The following is a 17499-nucleotide window of genomic DNA, read 5'->3' as shown; positions in this document are numbered from 1 at the left end:
CACCGCTTAGGGCTATAGTACTGGTGTAGACTTGTGGGCAGTGGGTTTTGAGGGGGATTTGGGGGGCTCAACACCCAAGGGAAGGGTGCTATGCACCTGGGAGCTCTTTTACCTTTTTTTTTGTTTTTGTAAAAGTGCCCCCTAGGGTGCCCGGTTGGTGTCCTGGCATGTGAGGGGGACCAGTGCACTATGAATCCTGGCCCCTCCCACGAACAAATGCCTTGCATTTATTCGTTTTTGAGCTGGGCGATTTCATTTTCCATTATCGGTGAAAAGCAAAAACGCCCAGCTCACACCTTGGCGAATAAAGCATGGGCGTCTATTTTTTTTAAAAAATACGGTTCACTCCGCCCCTTCACGGACCCGTTCTCGGAGATTAACGCCCATGGAGATAGGCGTTTCTGGTCGATTATGCCCCTCTATGCTTAATTCAGAATACAGCTGCAAAATTGATATTTGGTAAGATGAAATTTGATCATGCTATGCCTCTGTTGATGAAGCTTCATTGGCTTCCTGTGCCAGCATGAGCTGAATTTAAGATCTGTTGCCTGATATATAAATCTCTATTTGACCGGGCTCCTGAGGTTTTTGCTCTCTGGGTTTCATTACTAGGATTCTCTTTTACCAGCAGAAATTCTGCCCAGTTGCTTTTGACTTTTCCTATTATTAAAGGTTTAAGATACAGGTTAATTTATGACAAATCTTTTACCTTTTATGCAGTGAACATTTGGAATGGCTTACCGTTAAATGTTCATCTTGCTTCTACCTATATAAGTTTTCAGAAGTTATTAAAACATTATCTGTTTAAGAAATTTTATGAAGTTGTAGAACAATAATTCTTTTTATGTACCTGCAATATTTGTTATCCGCCTTGAACCTACTCCGGTGAGGATTTGGCGGGCTAGAAGCATTTTAGTATAGTACAGTACAGTATAGTATAGTATAGATAGAAGGCCAAGGCTCGCTTGCAGACCAAGATGTACAGTGTGCTTTCATTCAGACAGGCATGAGATTTTGGGAAGAATGTTGGTAGAACAAGTGACTGGTTAAGATGGATCTCCAACACTTAGGAAGTGCATAGAACCACTTTGTTATGATAAAATCTTGTGTATGGTGGATGAGCTATAAGAGCTTGCTGACTCTGTATACCGAAATGTCTGCCATCAAAAACAAAACCTTCCAGGACAGCAACTGGAGCTTTCATCAGTTGGGGGAGGATGACATTGAGGTTCCATGACACAGTGGGAAGTTTGAGAGTGGATTTGGTCAAAGGCAAACCTTGCACAGGCCGAACATCTAGAGCATGGCTGTCCAACCTCAGTCCTTGAGGGCCGCAATCCAGTCTGGTTTTCAGGATTTCGCCAATGAATATGCATAAGATCTATTTGCATGCACTGCCTCCATTGTATGCAAATAGATCTCATGCATATTCATTAGGGAAATCCTAAAATCCCAACCTGGCAAGGGTTGAGGTTGGACACCACTGAACTAGAAGCTGCACAGAGATGGGTTTGCCTTCTACATTATGATAAGCACCAATTGCACTGAAGTGAACTCTTAAGGAGTTGGTCTTGACACCACACTCAGAAAAGTATAGCAGGCATTCAAGCAGTTTTTGTGGAGAGCTAGAAAAAGGATCTAAGGCCTTGCCCTCAGACCAGATGGCAAACCTCATCCATTCAAAATTATATGACCTTTTAGTGGAATACTTTGTGTAAGCAAGCAGGACTTGGGAGATACCTTCATGTAGGTGGAGAGAGACAAGTTCTAATGTCTCAGCCTCCAAATCATGAGGGCAAGGGATTGAAGGCTGGTCTTTAGGAGTGACCCCTTGTTCTGGGTGATGAGTATCTGTCGCGCCCCGTACCTGCGCCGCCATGCCCGCTGGGATGCCTCGCTCCGCGAGCAGGGGAGAGCGGGGTATCGCTGGCTGTGGGCGGCGTGGGCGGGGAGTTGTGCCAGCCTCCTGGGCTATGCCGGTTCGCCGCTTCAGCGCAATAGCGGCCGGCGATCGTCGCCGCTGCCAAGATGGCCGGCGCTCTCTAACTAGACAGTCTCTTCCGGGTGCGGGACCTGGGAGCAGAGGGAACGCCCCTTCGGGGCCCGGATTGGCTGGTCGCGGTTGGACTCCGCCTTCTCTCTAGGATCAGCCTATCCAGAGCCCCGGGGCTGGGTGTGGGCTCCTCCTTTCGAACAGCTGATGAGGGTTCTCCAGATGGAGGGGGTTATTTAAGGGCAGACGCTGGCAGAGTTCTTTGCTTCGGCTTCTGCTTGCGGATCCCTGAGTTCTGTGTTTTGGTTTGCCTGCAGCCCGCCTTTGAACCTCTGATTGAACCTGGACTTTGCTTTTGCCTGCAGCCTGCCTTTGAAACTCTGATTGAACCTGGACTTTGCTTTTGCCTGCAGCCTGCCTTTGAACCTCTGATTGAACCTGGACTTTGCTTTTGCCTGCAGCCTGCCTTTGAACCTCTGATTGAACCTGGACTTTGCTTTTGCCTGCAGCCTGCCTTTGAACCTCTGATTGAACCTGGACTTTGCTTTTGCTTGCCGCCTGCCTTTGAACCTCTGATTGAACCTGGACTTTGCTTTTGCCTGCAGCCTGCCTTTGAACCTCTGATTGAACCTGGACTTTGCTTTTGCCTGCAGCCTGCCTTTGAACCTCTGATTGAACCTGGACTTTGCTTTTGCCTGCAGCCTGCCTTTGAACCTCTGATTGAACCTGGACTTTGCTTTTGCCTGCAGCCTGCCTTTGAACCTCTGATTGAACCTGGACTTTGCTTTTGCCTGCAGCCTGCCTTTGAACCTCTGATTGAACCTGGACTTTGCTTTTGCCTGCAGCCTGCCTTTGAACCTCTGATTGAACCTGGACTTTGCTTTTGCCTGCAGCCTGCCTTTGAACCTCTGATTGAACCTGGACTTTGCTTTTGCCTGCAGCCTGCCTTTGAACCTCTGATTGAACCTGGACTTTGCTCTTGCCTGCCGCCTGCCTTTGTACCACCGATTGAACCTGGACCTTGCTGTTACCTGCCACCTGTCTTGAACCACCGTCCGGGTCTGGACCTTGTCTTTGGTCCTCTGGCTGCCTAGCCTGCCCTTCTTTGGAGACCTCTGTCCTGACTCTCCAGGTAAGATCAGAACTGTCTGGCTGCCAGACGTTGTTTGGCCCAAGGGCTCACTTTTCGTGACAGAGGCGTGACAGAAAGCCGAAGCCATGAGCTCGCCAGATAAGCCTGATCTAACTGACTTGGCCCAAGCTCTCCAACAGCAACAGGCCCAGCTCAACAGATTGTCTGGAGTACTGCAGGATGTGTGTTCCCAGATGTCAGCGCAGCGAGCACCAGCTCCTGGGGCAAGTAGGACATCCCCACCTCAGCCTGCCTTTCGTTTGCCGGAACCTCCCCGGTTTGACGGCACACCCTCCGCATGCCGCGGATTCTTGAACCAATGTCAGATGCTCTTTGACATGCAACCTGCTTCTTTTCCTACGGACAAACAGAAGATTACCTACATTATTTCATTACTCTCCGGTTCAGCTCTGGCATGGGCTTCACCTCTCTGGGAGCAACAGGATCCTCTCCTTTCGGAACTGGGAGAATTCCTGCGTCGGTTCCGCATGGTCTTCGATGTTCCAGGACGTCCCTCCTCTGCTGCAGGAGAACTACTACGGATCCAGCAAGGAAGCAGTACGGTTGGAGCCTATGCTATCCGATTCCGTACGCTGGCGGCAGAACTCAAATGGAATCAAGAGGCTCTTACGGCCATTTTCTGGCAAGGCTTGAGTGGGCGCATTAAGGACGAGTTAGCCGGCCGTGAAATCCCTAGTACTTTGGACGCTCTAATCTCCCTAAGTACTCGGATTGATGTCCGCTTCCAGGAACGAGCACGAGAACAAGTTGCCTCGCGTCCATCGCGCAGGTTTTCCCCTCAAAGACCACGAACGGTCTCTCCCCAGGAGGCTGCGGTTCCGACTGGGGAGGGATCGGAGGTACCCATGGTGATTGGCAGGCACCGACTGACAGCTGTGGAACGGACCCACCGGAGGGAGAATAAACTATGTATGTACTGCGGGAAACCTGGCCATTTTGTGAAAAGGTGTCCCAACAAACCGGGAAATGCTTAGACCCTAGCCTTGTGAAGGGGGTGGTTTTGGGTCGTTCAGGAACCCTTCCGGATAACTTAATGACTGTACCTATTATCTTACGTTGGCAAGAATACAGGATAAATACCCTCGCCTTGCTGGATTCAGGAGCAGGAGGCAACTTTATTGATGCTAGGCTACTTCAGGGCCTAGGGAGGCCAGTTATTTCCTGTAAACCAGCTCTTCAAGTCACGTCCATTCATGGCTCTACTCTACCACAGCCTATCACTCATCTCACTCTTCCGCTTCGGATGCAAGTGGGCCTTCTTCATCATGAGGAGATACAATTTCTTATTTTACCTCAGGCCATCCATCCGGTAATTCTAGGTATGCCCTGGCTGCGGCTGCACGCGCCTTACATAGACTGGCCTTCGGGAGAGATCAGCCAATGGAGTGGTCATTGTTTTGAAACTTGTCTTACACCAGTGCACCCTCTTCCCATTAATGTGCCAGCGCTACCTGGAACCCTCCACCCCTGTGATGCTCATCTTCCGAAGGAGTACGAGGACTTTGCTGATGTTTTTGATGTCCGGGAGGCGGATTCCCTCCCACCCCATCGCCCGTTCGATTGTCCCATTGATTTGTTGCCCGGCACCATGCCTCCTCGAGGGCGATTATATGCTTTATCCCGGGATGAATCTGCCGCCATGCGGGACTACATTCAGGATAATCTTCGTAAAGGATTCATCCGGCCATCTTCTTCTCCTGCCGGGGCGGGGTTCTTTTTTGTCTCTAAAAAGGATGGGTCCTTGCGGCCCTGCATTGACTATCGAGGGCTTAACAACATCACAGTCAAGAACCGGTACCCCCTGCCGCTTATCCCGGAGCTTTTTGATCGACTCCAGGGGGCTGTTATTTTTACTAAGCTGGATCTGCGAGGGGCCTACAACTTAATTCGTATCCGTCAGGGGGACGAGTGGAAAACTGCGTTTAACACTCACGACGGTCATTTTGAGTATCGGGTCATGCCTTTTGGACTTTGTAATGCTCCGGCTGTATTTCAGGATTTCATCAACTTCATTTTCCGGGACCTTCTGTATTCTTCAGTCATTGTTTACTTGGACGATATTTTGATCTTCTCTGCTTCGCCCCTGGACCATCCCGGGCATGTCCGCACTGTGCTTCAACGACTCCGGGATCATCGACTGTTTGCCAAGTTGGAGAAGTGTGCATTTCATCAAGCCACTATTCCTTTTTTGGGACATATTATCTCTGCCGTTGGATTACAAATGGATCCTGCTAAACTGCAGGCTATCCGGGACTGGCCTCTCCCCCAGAGTCTCCGAGCCTTACAGCGTTTTCTGGGCTTTGCTAATTACTACAGACAATTCATTCCCCATTATTCGCTCCTCACAGCTCCGTTGACAGGCCTTACTCGGAAGGGGGCAGATGTTCGGCATTGGTCTCCTGCTGCCCTGGAGGCTTTTTCTGCCTTGAAGACGGCTTTCTTGTCTGCATCTGTGCTCCGTAGTCCCGATGTCAGGAAGCCTTTCATCGTGGAGGTCGATGCCTCTGCCTTGGGGGTGGGGGCAGTGCTATCCCAGACAACTTCTTCTGGTAAGAAACATCCTTGTTTTTTTTTTTCTAGGAAGTTTTCGCCAGCTGAACGTAATTATACCATCGGGGACAGAGAGCTGCTAGCTCTGAAGCTCGCCTTTCAGGAATGGCGCTACCTACTGGAGGGTGCTGCTCATCCTATAACAGTCATTACTGATCACAAAAATTTGCTTTATTTGCAAGATGCCAAACGCTTGAATCCCCGGCAGGCCCGTTGGTCACTATTTTTTGCTCGTTTTTCCTTTCATTTGGTGTTTCGTCCCGCTGAAAAAAATATACAGGCCGATGCCCTCTCCCGCGCTTTTGATGTACCTGAGGAGCCTGAGGAGCCCTATCCTATGCTCAATCCTGCGTGCCTTTCCCCTATGGTGGGGGCACCCGCCTGTCTCAAGACTCCTGTTCCGGCTCGATCTCGTCGCAAGGTCCTTCAGTGGGGTCATTCTGCTGCATTTTCGGGACATTTTGGGTTCCGTAAGACCTATCATCTTATTTCTCGTTATTTTTGGTGGCCCCACATGGCCCAGGAGATTCGGCAGTTTGTCTCTACCTGTCCTACCTGTGCCCGTACCAAGTCCTTGCCAGGGAAGCCGTGGGGGCTTCTTCAACCATTACCGGTACCCCATCTACCGTGGCAGGAGGTCTCGATGGATTTTATAACTGATCTCCCCTGTTCCAAGGGCAACACGATCATCTGGGTGGTGGTGGATCGTTTTTCTCGCATGGCTCACTTCGTCCCCATGCGGTCCCTGCCATCCGCGAAGGCTCTGGCGTCACAATTTATCCAGCACATTTTTCGGCTACATGGACTGCCGCATCGTATCATCAGTGATAGAGGGTCGCAATTCACCTCTAAATTTTGGAGATCGTTATGCTCCGCCTTTGGGGTTACCACGCATTTCTCTTCAGCTTACCATCCTCAGACCAACGGCATGGCTGAACGTACTAACCAGACCCTTAAAGCTTTTCTTCGGGCCTTCACTAATGCTCGTCAAGATGATTGGACTGATCTCCTGGCCTGGGCTGAATTTGCATACAACAATAGTTTCCACTCTGCTTCCCGGACGTCACCCTTCTTCACTGTTTTTGGACGCCATCCACGTCTTCCGCCTCCAATTCCTTTGACTACAGCTCCTCCACTGATCCAGTCTACTCTCTCCACCATTCATGCAACTTGGAGGGCAGTCCGTCAGCAGTTGGGAAGGGCGGCTGCCCGGTACAAGCAAGGTGCTGATCGGCGTCGCTGTGCCGCTCCCGTATTCCAGCCGGGACAAAGAGTGTGGCTCAGCACCAAGTACCTCAAGCTTCGTCTTCCCTCCCTTAAGTTTGCTCCTCGCTTCATCGGGCCATTTTCTGTGACATCTAGAGTGGGGACAGTGGTCTATCGCCTTCACTTACCTGGTAATCTGCGCATTCACAATGCTTTTCATGTGTCTCTGCTTAAACCTTTTAGGACTTCTCACTGGCATCCTGCTCCGAAGAAGATTCTGGTTCCAGATTCTGATCCTGATCCAGAGTTCGAGGTGAAAGAGATTCTTGACTCTAAATTCCAGCGGGGTCGATTGTTTTACTTGATCTCGTGGAAGAACTTTGGTCCTGAGGATAACTCCTGGGAGCCAGTTGCTAATATCCTTGCTCCTGATTTGTTGCACGAGTTCCACTCTCGTTACCCTACTAAACCTGGACCTAGACGGAGAGGGGGGGCTTACGGGGGGGTACTGTCGCGCCCCGTACCTGCGCCGCCATGCCCGCTGGGATGCCTCGCTCCGCGAGCAGGGGAGAGCGGGGTATCGCTGGCTGTGGGCGGCGTGGGCGGGGAGTTGTGCCAGCCTCCTGGGCTATGCCGGTTCGCCGCTTCAGCGCAATAGCAGCCGGCGATCGTCGCCGCTGCCAAGATGGCCGGCGCTCTCTAACTAGACAGTCTCTTCCGGGTGCGGGACCTGGGAGCAGAGGGAACGCCCCTTCGGGGCCCGGATTGGCTGGTCGCGGTTGGACTCCGCCTTCTCTCTAGGATCAGCCTATCCAGAGCCCCGGGGCTGGGTGTGGGCTCCTCCTTTCGAACAGCTGATGAGGGTTCTCCAGATGGAGGGGGTTATTTAAGGGCAGACGCTGGCAGAGTTCTTTGCTTCGGCTTCTGCTTGCGGATCCCTGAGTTCTGTGTTTTGGTTTGCCTGCAGCCTGCCTTTGAACCTCTGATTGAACCTGGACTTTGCTTTTGCCTGCAGCCTGCCTTTGAACCTCTGATTGAACCTGGACTTTGCTTTTGCCTGCAGCCTGCCTTTGAACCTCTGATTGAACCTGGACTTTGCTTTTGCCTGCAGCCTGCCTTTGAACCTCTGATTGAACCTGGACTTTGCTTTTGCCTGCAGCCTGCCTTTGAACCTCTGATTGAACCTGGACTTTGCTTTTGCCTGCCGCCTGCCTTTGAACCTCTGATTGAACCTGGACTTTGCTTTTGCCTGCAGCCTGCCTTTGAACCTCTGATTGAACCTGGACTTTGCTTTTGCCTGCAGCCTGCCTTTGAACCTCTGATTGAACCTGGACTTTGCTTTTGCCTGCAGCCTGCCTTTGATTGAACCTGGACTTTGCTTTTGCCTGCAGCCTGCCTTTGAACCTCTGATTGAACCTGGACTTTGCTTTTGCCTGCAGCCTGCCTTTGAACCTCTGATTGAACCTGGACTTTGCTTTTGCCTGCAGCCTGCCTTTGAACCTCTGATTGAACCTGGACTTTGCTTTTGCCTGCAGCCTGCCTTTGAACCTCTGATTGAACCTGGACTTTGCTCTTGCCTGCCGCCTGCCTTTGTACCACCGATTGAACCTGGACCTTGCTGTTACCTGCCACCTGTCTTGAACCACCGTCCGGGTCTGGACCTTGTCTTTGGTCCTCTGGCTGCCTAGCCTGCCCTTCTTTGGAGACCTCTGTCCTGACTCTCCAGGTAAGATCAGAACTGTCTGGCTGCCAGACGTTGTTTGGCCCAAGGGCTCACTTTTCGTGACAGAGGCGTGACAGTATCCAGTATCCACGGGTCTTCGGAGGGTAACTCCAGAAGTAGAAGGAACCATATCTGACTCAGCCAGTAAGGCGCGATGAGTACCACAAGAAGTATAGGTGGCTATGCATACAGCAGGCTCTGTCCCCAATTGAGGAGAAAGGTATCCGATGTTAGTCTGCCATGTGATTGGAGTCTGGAGCAGAACTGAGGGATTTTTGTTGTTGAGGTGAGTGTCAAAGAGATACACTGAGGGGGTGCTCCATACTCAGCAGATCTCCCAAGCAACATTTTGAGAGACCACTCATGTGGCTGCATCCCTCTGCTCAGTCTATCTACAAGGCTGTTGTTCTTCCCCACCAGGTATGTGGCCCTGAGCACTTTGAATTTGGCTGAAGGCTCAGTTCCATTTCTTGACTGCTTCCTGACACAAGAGGTATGAGCCCATGCCTCCCTGCTTGTTCACATAGTACCTTGCAACCTGGTTATCTGTTTGAATGAGAACAATTTTGTGTATCAGCTACAAGGGCTCAGAATTCCAGGAGGTTAATGTAAAGCTGAACCTCCTGAGCGAACCAATGACCTTGAGTGTGGAGCCCATCTATATGAGTTTCCCAGCCAAGATTGGACACATCTGTCGTCAGCATCTTATGGGGAGGTGGAATTTGAAATGGAAGTTCCAGGATCAAATTGGGCCAAATTTCCAACACAAGCGCAACTCCTCAATTTCTGGTGTGATGGTGATGAGTTCCGCCAGGCTCCTTGTGGCTTGCCACTACTGGGAAGCTAGAGTCCACTGAGTCTGCTTCAATTTGAGGTGTGTCATGGGTATGACATGGACAATGGAGGTGATGTGACCTAACAACCTCAAATATCTGCCGAGCTGTGACCTACTGGCTCTGCCAGAGTGATATCAATCATGGCATCTGCTCTGGGTTCTGGATGGAAGCCTCAGGCTTGAACCATGTCTAGCAGGGTTCCAATCCAGTCTCTGAACTGGGATGAGATGGAACTCTGAGTAGTTGACAATGAACCGTAGTAATTCCAGCTCCTGAATGGTTCTTTGGATTGATTTTTGAGCACCTTTCTGTGATGTGTCTTGGCCAGCCAATCATTCAGGTAGGGAAACACATGCATCCCCAGTCTACATAGCAAAGCTGCAACTACTGTAAGACACTTTGAGAATACTCTGGGTGCAGATGCGAGGCCAAAGGGCAGGACGTGGTCCTGGTAGTAGTGTTTCCCTAAATGAAATCTGAGATACGTATGTCCAGAGAACATAGCCAATCATTTGACTGAATCATGGGAAGCAGGGCATCCAAGAAAACCATTCTGAACTTTTCTTTGACCAGATATTTGTTCAAGTCCCTTAGGTCTAGGATGGGACAGAATCCCCCCATATTTTGGGCACAAGGAAGTACTTAGAATAGAATCCCTTCCCTTCATCTCCTGGTTGTATGGGTTCAATCACTTGGGCTTGTAGAAGAGAAGCAAGTTCCTCTGCTAGCAATTTCTGATGCTGAGAGCTGAATTGTGACACTCTCGGTGTAAAATTTGGAGGGAGTTTTAACCAATGAAGGGTGTAAACTTCCCTGACTATCTCAAGAAGCTACCATTCTGAGGTTACAATGGAACACCTCTCCTGGAAACAATTTAGCCTCCCTCCTAATGGTAGGCCATTTGGGACAGTCATTTTCATGGTGGCTATGCTCTCCTACAGCCAGTCAAAAGCTCATCCCTGGCTTCAACTGGGGAGATGGCTGAGGCTTCTGGGTCTGCTGCTGCAGACGGCAGAAGCTAGAACCCTGGGACTGCTGGGCAGGGTGGGCAGAGGGAGTGAACATATGCTTTTGAGAGTAGTAGGTCCTCCCTTGGCTTCCACTTGAAAACCTCCAGGAACTGGAGGCCACAGAAGGAGTGGGCTGAGACAGGGACTTCATGGTATCAGTATGTTTCTTGATAAGGCCAGCGACCTCTTCCACTTTGTCCCCCCCAAAATTGTCACCTCAGCAAGGGACATCTGTGAATTTCTCCTGAACAGCTTGCTTTAGGTTGAAAACATGAAGCAAGATGAGTCTGCGCATACAGATACCTAATGTGGAGACTCTGGATGCCATGTTAAAAGCATAACAGCCTGCCCATGTCATGTGCTTCCAGCACTCCTTCTGCCTGGCTACTAGCTGGTGAAGTTCAGTAGCTTGCTCTTGAGGTGCAGTCTCCGCATTCTCCACAACACTGCACACCAAGTTCTTCAAGTGCAGGCTCATGTAGAGTTCATAGGACTGTATGCGGGAAATAAGCATAAAGCTATGATAAACTTTAATTCCAAAAGACTCCAGGGTTCAAGCGTCCTTCTCTGGATATGCCAAGGTATGGGTTCTAGAACTCCTGGTCCTTTTCAGGGTGGATTCGATCATCATAGAGGAAGCTGCTGCTTCTCAAATCCAGGAGCCTTCTGGACTCTATACACAGCTACAAGCCACACAGAGAGTGCAGTCTCCCAGTTCTTCATCTGTGCAGTCTTAAGGATGCTGTGTATAGGCACTCTCAGAGCCTCCTTAGGAAGAGAATCTTAATCAAGGATGTCCTACATTTCAGCCCTGGATTTGTCCTCGATTTCCAACTCAAATGGGATGGACCCAGCCATCTTCTGCAAAAAAAGAGACAAAGGAAAGTTCCTCTGGAGGAAACTTTCTCCTTTCCTGGGGTGGATAAGGGTCTGATGGCAGACTAAGGGATCCCTCATTCAAGAGGTCCTCTGATTCAAGATCTGACCTCCAAGAGTGGTTCGTATCAGATTCAGCATAGTACTTTTCACAAGTTGGCTGAGTCTGTGCCTACCTCAGACCACTGGACTCATGACCAGACTCTGGGCAAGAGCACCAAGGGGCAGGCTCTCTCCTGGACACCAGGGGAACTTCCAAATGTCTGTTGGAGCTTAGATTCTGATGTAATCCAAAGTTTTTTTTTAAGTTTCCTGCCTGATGCACTGGAGATAAACAATGGAGTATCTCATACCTATGCAGACCACCTTGGACTTTAGCACTGACAGGGTGTGCCAGCGTAGCAATGACTGCCAGACGGCAGTTCAGCATCTGTTAGGCCTTCCAGTGCAACTGCTTATCAAAGACTGTTGATGCTCACAGCACTTGGGAGTTCAGGAAAAGTAACATCTTTCTGGGTCACCTAATATTTAGCAGTGGCTGGACCCTGGTACCTTGAAGACTGCTACAGCCCTCCAAATTGAGATTAGTTGAGCAGTGCTCTCTGCGTAGATAAAGGAGGGATGCCAGGTGCCATATCACCTGGCTCCTGTCATTGTGACCAATGGGAAATAATGCAGATATATCCTTGCCTTCGCTTTGTACATCCTGATCCCTTGATGTTGATGCAGCAAAATACTTTGCGTCTATCAGGAAGACTTTGATGATAGCTCATCCCAATGATCCCAATGGTCATACACCGAGAAAATATAAAATCAGGATCAATGAACATCGGAGTTGTTTTAGGAATAAAAAGCTTGAAGCACTAATTGTTCAGCATTGTATAGCAAAAGGGCATTTGTTTGAGAATCTACAATATTTTGTAAATCATCATGTTCCACTTCCTGTAAGAGGGGGTGATTAGAAGAAATTATTACTGCAACAGGAACAACAATGGATCTTTAGACAGAAGACAGTGAATCCCAGGGATTAAATGGAACAATAGAGTGGCACAACTTTTTTATTTAACTTTTTCCTGATTTGAAACATTTTCTGAGCAGTGGAGTATCTACTTATTTTTTAGCCAATCACGGTGAAGCCACCAGCTCTGTGTTTAGCACATAGAATTTGATGCTCAGGGACAGTTTGGAGACTGAGATCTGTCTTTGTGCCTACTTTTAAGTTTCAGAACTACCACTACTACTATTACTTATCAATTCTATAGTGCTACTAGACGTACACAGCGAACCAAAGAAGTTGATGCTTTCTTTAGTAATTCTTTGCTTCTAGCAGTCAGTACAGCTTCATGGTCGGTGTGCTCTGTCGATGCCTTTGGCACCAATTTGATGGATCTGGATTTCTTTAAATCTTCAAGATAAGCCATTAGCCTAATTTAGCAGATCTTGGAGACCTTTGGTAATATCCTAGAGCAGATAATGCAATTGTCTTGTGATTTAATTTAATTCCAATATTTTCTACCTATCTAGAGAATGTATGCTAAGCAAGCTTTTCTATCAACCAAACAATACACAATATCAAATCAAAAGAAGAAGCTTTCCTCAAAAGCGGATGGCTTGAAGAAGAAAAGGGAGAAATGACCTGAGGCCTATCAGAAGGCAACTGCCTAAATAGGCCTGCTGGCAAGGTATATCATAAAAATAATAAAACCTAATTAAAACCACTTTAGAAAAAAATAATTAACAACAAAAAGGCACACCAAAGTGAAAAGAGCAAAAACAGCTTGCTAGAAAATAAAACCTCACAAAACACTGCTGACAGAAAAAAAAATTGTTACTGTCCATGAAAATAATGAACACTAAGCATAAGCACTGAGACACAAGAACTACTGTACATACGTACCTAAAAGGAGCTTCAAGAGTTTCCAAGAGAGCTCTGGAAACATGCATTGTGTTAGTGCCATTGCATAATATCACCCTGCCTTCAAAGGAAATAATTATTTCTTGTACATCTATTATTTGAAAGTAAGTATCACATGATTACACTTCAGTGCACTTCTTTAGCTTTTCAAGAGTTGCATACATCTTAAACAAAATAATCAAAACATCTTTATCTAGGATTGAAAGAAAATTGAACACATACCCCTATATTCAGCCAATGACGGTAAGTGTTTTGCTGCCCATGGCTGGTGTTATTCCCAGATATTCAATGTTAGACCCTGTCCAGACTTTGGCATTGAATATCCTTTTTTTTTTTTTTTTTTTTAGCTGGTTAACACAGCTAAATCAATATTCAGTCCTTGCCTGCAAAGCTATTTATGCAGCCCAATTTAAGCGGTTTACTTATATGGTGAGAGGCTGAATATCAGCATTTAGCCCGACTCCACCCCTAGAATGCCCACAAGTTTGCTGCTTTTGAAGTCAGAGCTAACCAGTCATTTTCAGAGTTGATAATTAGTTAAACGGCACTGAAAATGACCAGATAGCCGCAAGCAAGCGAGTTAACTAGTTAGCGTCCGTTTCCAGCCAGTTGAATTGTTTTAAATATCGGGCCGGATAGTTATTAGGGGGAAAAATAAGCATCTTCTCATGTTACATAGATTTTTATATTCTAAATGTACCTTTTCTGAGGCCTTTGCAGCTTCATAGCTGTCAAATGATAAAGCTGGAAGAAAGTGAAGAAAAGAAATCTTTTTTAAATGAATTCTTATGTTGTTCATTTTAGAACACATCTTCATACATTTTTTGAAATTTTGCAATCCTTAGCTACTCCTGCTTTTGGGTGTAATTTTCAAAGGGATTTTCAGCAAGTAAACAGGAGATTACCTGCAGAAAAATCTACTTTCAAAACTGTCCCTTTTTCCAAGTAGGGGGAAACGGACGTATGCCGTAAACAATACACACTGGTCAGGTAGGGGAACATCCTTGTAAAATATGAGCAGGGAATTTATTTATAACTCTACATATATACTTCCCAGCAAGGAGTTTTCTCGTGCAGACTATGTGGGTTCAGTTCCTATGCAGCAAAACCTTTTTCAAAGGGAAATGTCACAGGAGCTATTTTATAAAGACAAATAGGTGCCTATTTTTGTGTATGGTGTACAGCGCTTCGTATGCCTTGTAGCGCTATAGAAATGATAAGTAGTAGTAGTAGTATTTTTCTCAGAAGGAGAATGTCTGGGGTGCAGAGTGGGTATGTCTATGTAAATCTGTTAGTGCACTGCCGTGCACTAACCAATTAGAGTAGGTTTAGCGTGTGAGTCTCTGCTGCCTACAAAACAGGTGGCGTTAGGAGCTCATGTGCTAATGGGAAAATTAACGCGTACCCATTAATGGGAAAATAGGAAATTTGACCACTTTACCCCTGCAGTAAAATTGGCCTTAGAGTGTGGGAAAGACCCGCATAAGGACACTTTTTACCGCAGTTTGGTAAAAGGGCCTCTATGTCTTTATAAAACGCTGGTGTAAGTGACAAAATTGTGCCTGTGTTGCAGGTGCAGACACGTACACTGACTCTACAGCAGGTATTAATGTCCTCACCTAGATTATTTAAGTATTTTATAATCTATGATCACACTTGCCATCATGTCAACACGTATACTTTTATGCTGCCTGGAATTTTATAATAGGCAATATATGCACATATGTAGCCACATACAAACAATAATGACTTTATAAAATTACCCACATAAAGTACAAATATAACAAGAATTGTAAATGCTGTACTGAAAGCATGTAAAATACAAATATAATATAAACAACTGAAGAACAGGTTCAGAGAGAAATTTTTGAAAACAGGCAATGCAGCTATAAGAAGTAGTATTGTTGCTTTTGTGTGCTATTGCATCCTTAAGCACATGTATAATGCAAATATTCTTACCACCAAGCAGCTCTCCTGGCATGCAACAATTCTGCAGTCATAATTAAGAGATGTAGAATGTATGCAAGATACAGATCGGCTTACAAAGCCAGTGGTTCCCAAACTGTGAATTGGGACCCCAAATAGAGTCACATCATCAGTGGATGGGGGTCACAGAAATATTGCCACTCCTCTGCCCTCTGGACTTTCCCTGCCAGCTATGCCCAGCAGTGCCAGCCAGCATGGGGCATCTGAGTATTCAGTCTCTTGGCCCCTCCTTAATGGAATTTACATAAATTCATCACCACTGGGTATATGTAAAGCAGTGCTGAATACACCTGGCTTTTTTAAACTGCTACAGCTGCCTTTTTAGATAACCATCTGCTGTATTGGTTGAATCTGCCAATTTTGAACCTCTAGAGCAGCGGTCTGCAGGTATGCTGCGGATATGTAAGGCCATTGGGGGAGTTTGAGGATGGGCCAAACCCAGGGCCAGTCAGACAGGACTGGCCACACAGGGCCTCACACTCTCGGTGGCCCCGCAGCTTGGCACGTCAAGATCTTAATTTGTGCCGGAAAGTTTCTGGTTACGGAAGTGACATTACCTAAGAGGTAGTGAGCCCTTTACTGGCCTTCCATAATAATATTAAACAGAGAATGCATTGATACAAGATGACAGAGTCAGTGCAGCTCAGCAATGGTATGTTGCAGATAACCATTCTGCCCAACTGATACAGTAACACAGATTCCTGCTTGAGAACAGCAACAATGATGCACCCACAGTACCGCAACTTGGTACAATCAATGGGGCTCAGTCATCTAGATTACTGCAACGCACTCTACGCCGACTGTAAAGAGCAGATAATCAAGAAACTTCAGACAGCCCAGAACACCACAGCAAGACTCATATTTGGCAAAACAAAATATGAAAGTGCTAAGCCCCTACGAGAAAAACTACACTGGCTCCCACTTAAAGAACGCATCACGTTCAAAATCTGCTCCCTAGTTCACAAAATTATTCACGGAGAAGCACCAGCCTACATGTCAGACCTGATAGACTTACCACCCAGGAATGCCAAAAGATCATCCCGCACATTCCTTGATCTGCACTTCCCTAACTGCAAAGGTCTAAAATACAAACTAATGCACGCGTCAAACTTTACCTACTTGAGCACACAGTTATGGAACGCACTGCCGCGCAACTTAAAAACGATCTATGAACTAACAAACTTTCGCAAACTACTGAAGACCCATCTCTTTAACAAGGCATACCACAAAGACCAACCAATGTGAATATACACAACTCCTCCACATATATTCAGAACTATCTTACAATATCTGCTTGTTATACTAATATCATGTTTTATCATTATCTTGTTGCCCAAGATCCTTCTGTAACGCCTAAATGTCTATTTTCTAATATATTTCCACCACTCATAACGTATTGTAAGCCACATTGAGCCTGCAAAAAGGTGGGAAAATGTGGGATACAAATGCAATAAATAAAATAAATAAATAACCATGAAGCCACTGTTACAGGCAAAGCTTCAAACATTTACTATGAGAGACCCTGAGCAATGCATAGGCTTGATATGCAACATCTGTGGCCATAAGCCAACCATAAATCACCCTGGTATGGGGTGCAAATTGCAATTACAGGCTCCAGTCAAGGAGGTTTAATAGACAAGAGATAAAGTGACGTCAGAACACTGAAACCAATTAGGTCAGTCTAAGTTTCTCCTTCCCAGAACAGCCGTCATCCCCATTCACTCAAAACAAAGCAAGCAAACCTATGAGCTGCAGCATCCACCTTGTCGTTCTTTATTATTAGTAGCATTTTTATTTTATCTCAGTTATATTTTCAAACATGCCAGCTTGCACAGCATATGGGTGTACACAGAAGAAGTATAATAACAGAATAACTTTTCATAAACTACCTTTCTACCCCTGATATCTCACCTTGCATCCAAACCAAAGTTTCAGCGTGCTTGTCTGACATTGCTGTCTGGATGTCTCAACGCCACCTGAAATTAAATATGACCAAAACCGAGCTTCTCATTTCCCCCCCAAATCCACCTCCCCGCTCTCCCCGTTTTCTATTTCTGTTGATGGCTCTCTCATTCTCCCTGTCTCCTCAGCTCGAAACCTTGGGGTCATATTTGACTCTTCTCTCTCCTTCTCTGCTCATATCCAGCAGATTGCCAAGACCTGTCGTTTCTTTCTTTACAACATCCGTAAAATCCACCCCTTTCTTTCCGAGCACTCTACCAAAACCCTCATCCACACCCTTGTCACCTCT

General features: G+C 46.9%; 1 protein-coding gene across 4 annotated transcripts in view; it reads right to left on the bottom strand.

The window, feature by feature from the left end:
* SPATA6L (spermatogenesis associated 6 like) overlaps nt 1-17499 on the bottom strand; it is a 201760-nt gene that overhangs the window by 74484 nt on the left and 109777 nt on the right. For all 4 annotated transcript variants that reach the window (XR_003941029.1, XM_030193805.1, XM_030193807.1 and 1 more), the window contains one exon: nt 13963-14006. Coding sequence is in view for 3 of the 4 variants with exons in the window: in XM_030193805.1 (XP_030049665.1) it covers nt 13963-14006 (44 nt within the window). In the remaining variant the exon portion in view is untranslated. The remainder of the gene's footprint in view (nt 1-13962; nt 14007-17499) is intronic.

The sequence above is a fragment of the Microcaecilia unicolor genome, chromosome 2 (assembly GCF_901765095.1).
Source record: "Microcaecilia unicolor chromosome 2, aMicUni1.1, whole genome shotgun sequence".
NCBI classification, from domain to species: domain Eukaryota; kingdom Metazoa; phylum Chordata; class Amphibia; order Gymnophiona; family Siphonopidae; genus Microcaecilia; species Microcaecilia unicolor.
This window is presented reverse-complemented; position numbering and strand designations above follow the sequence as displayed.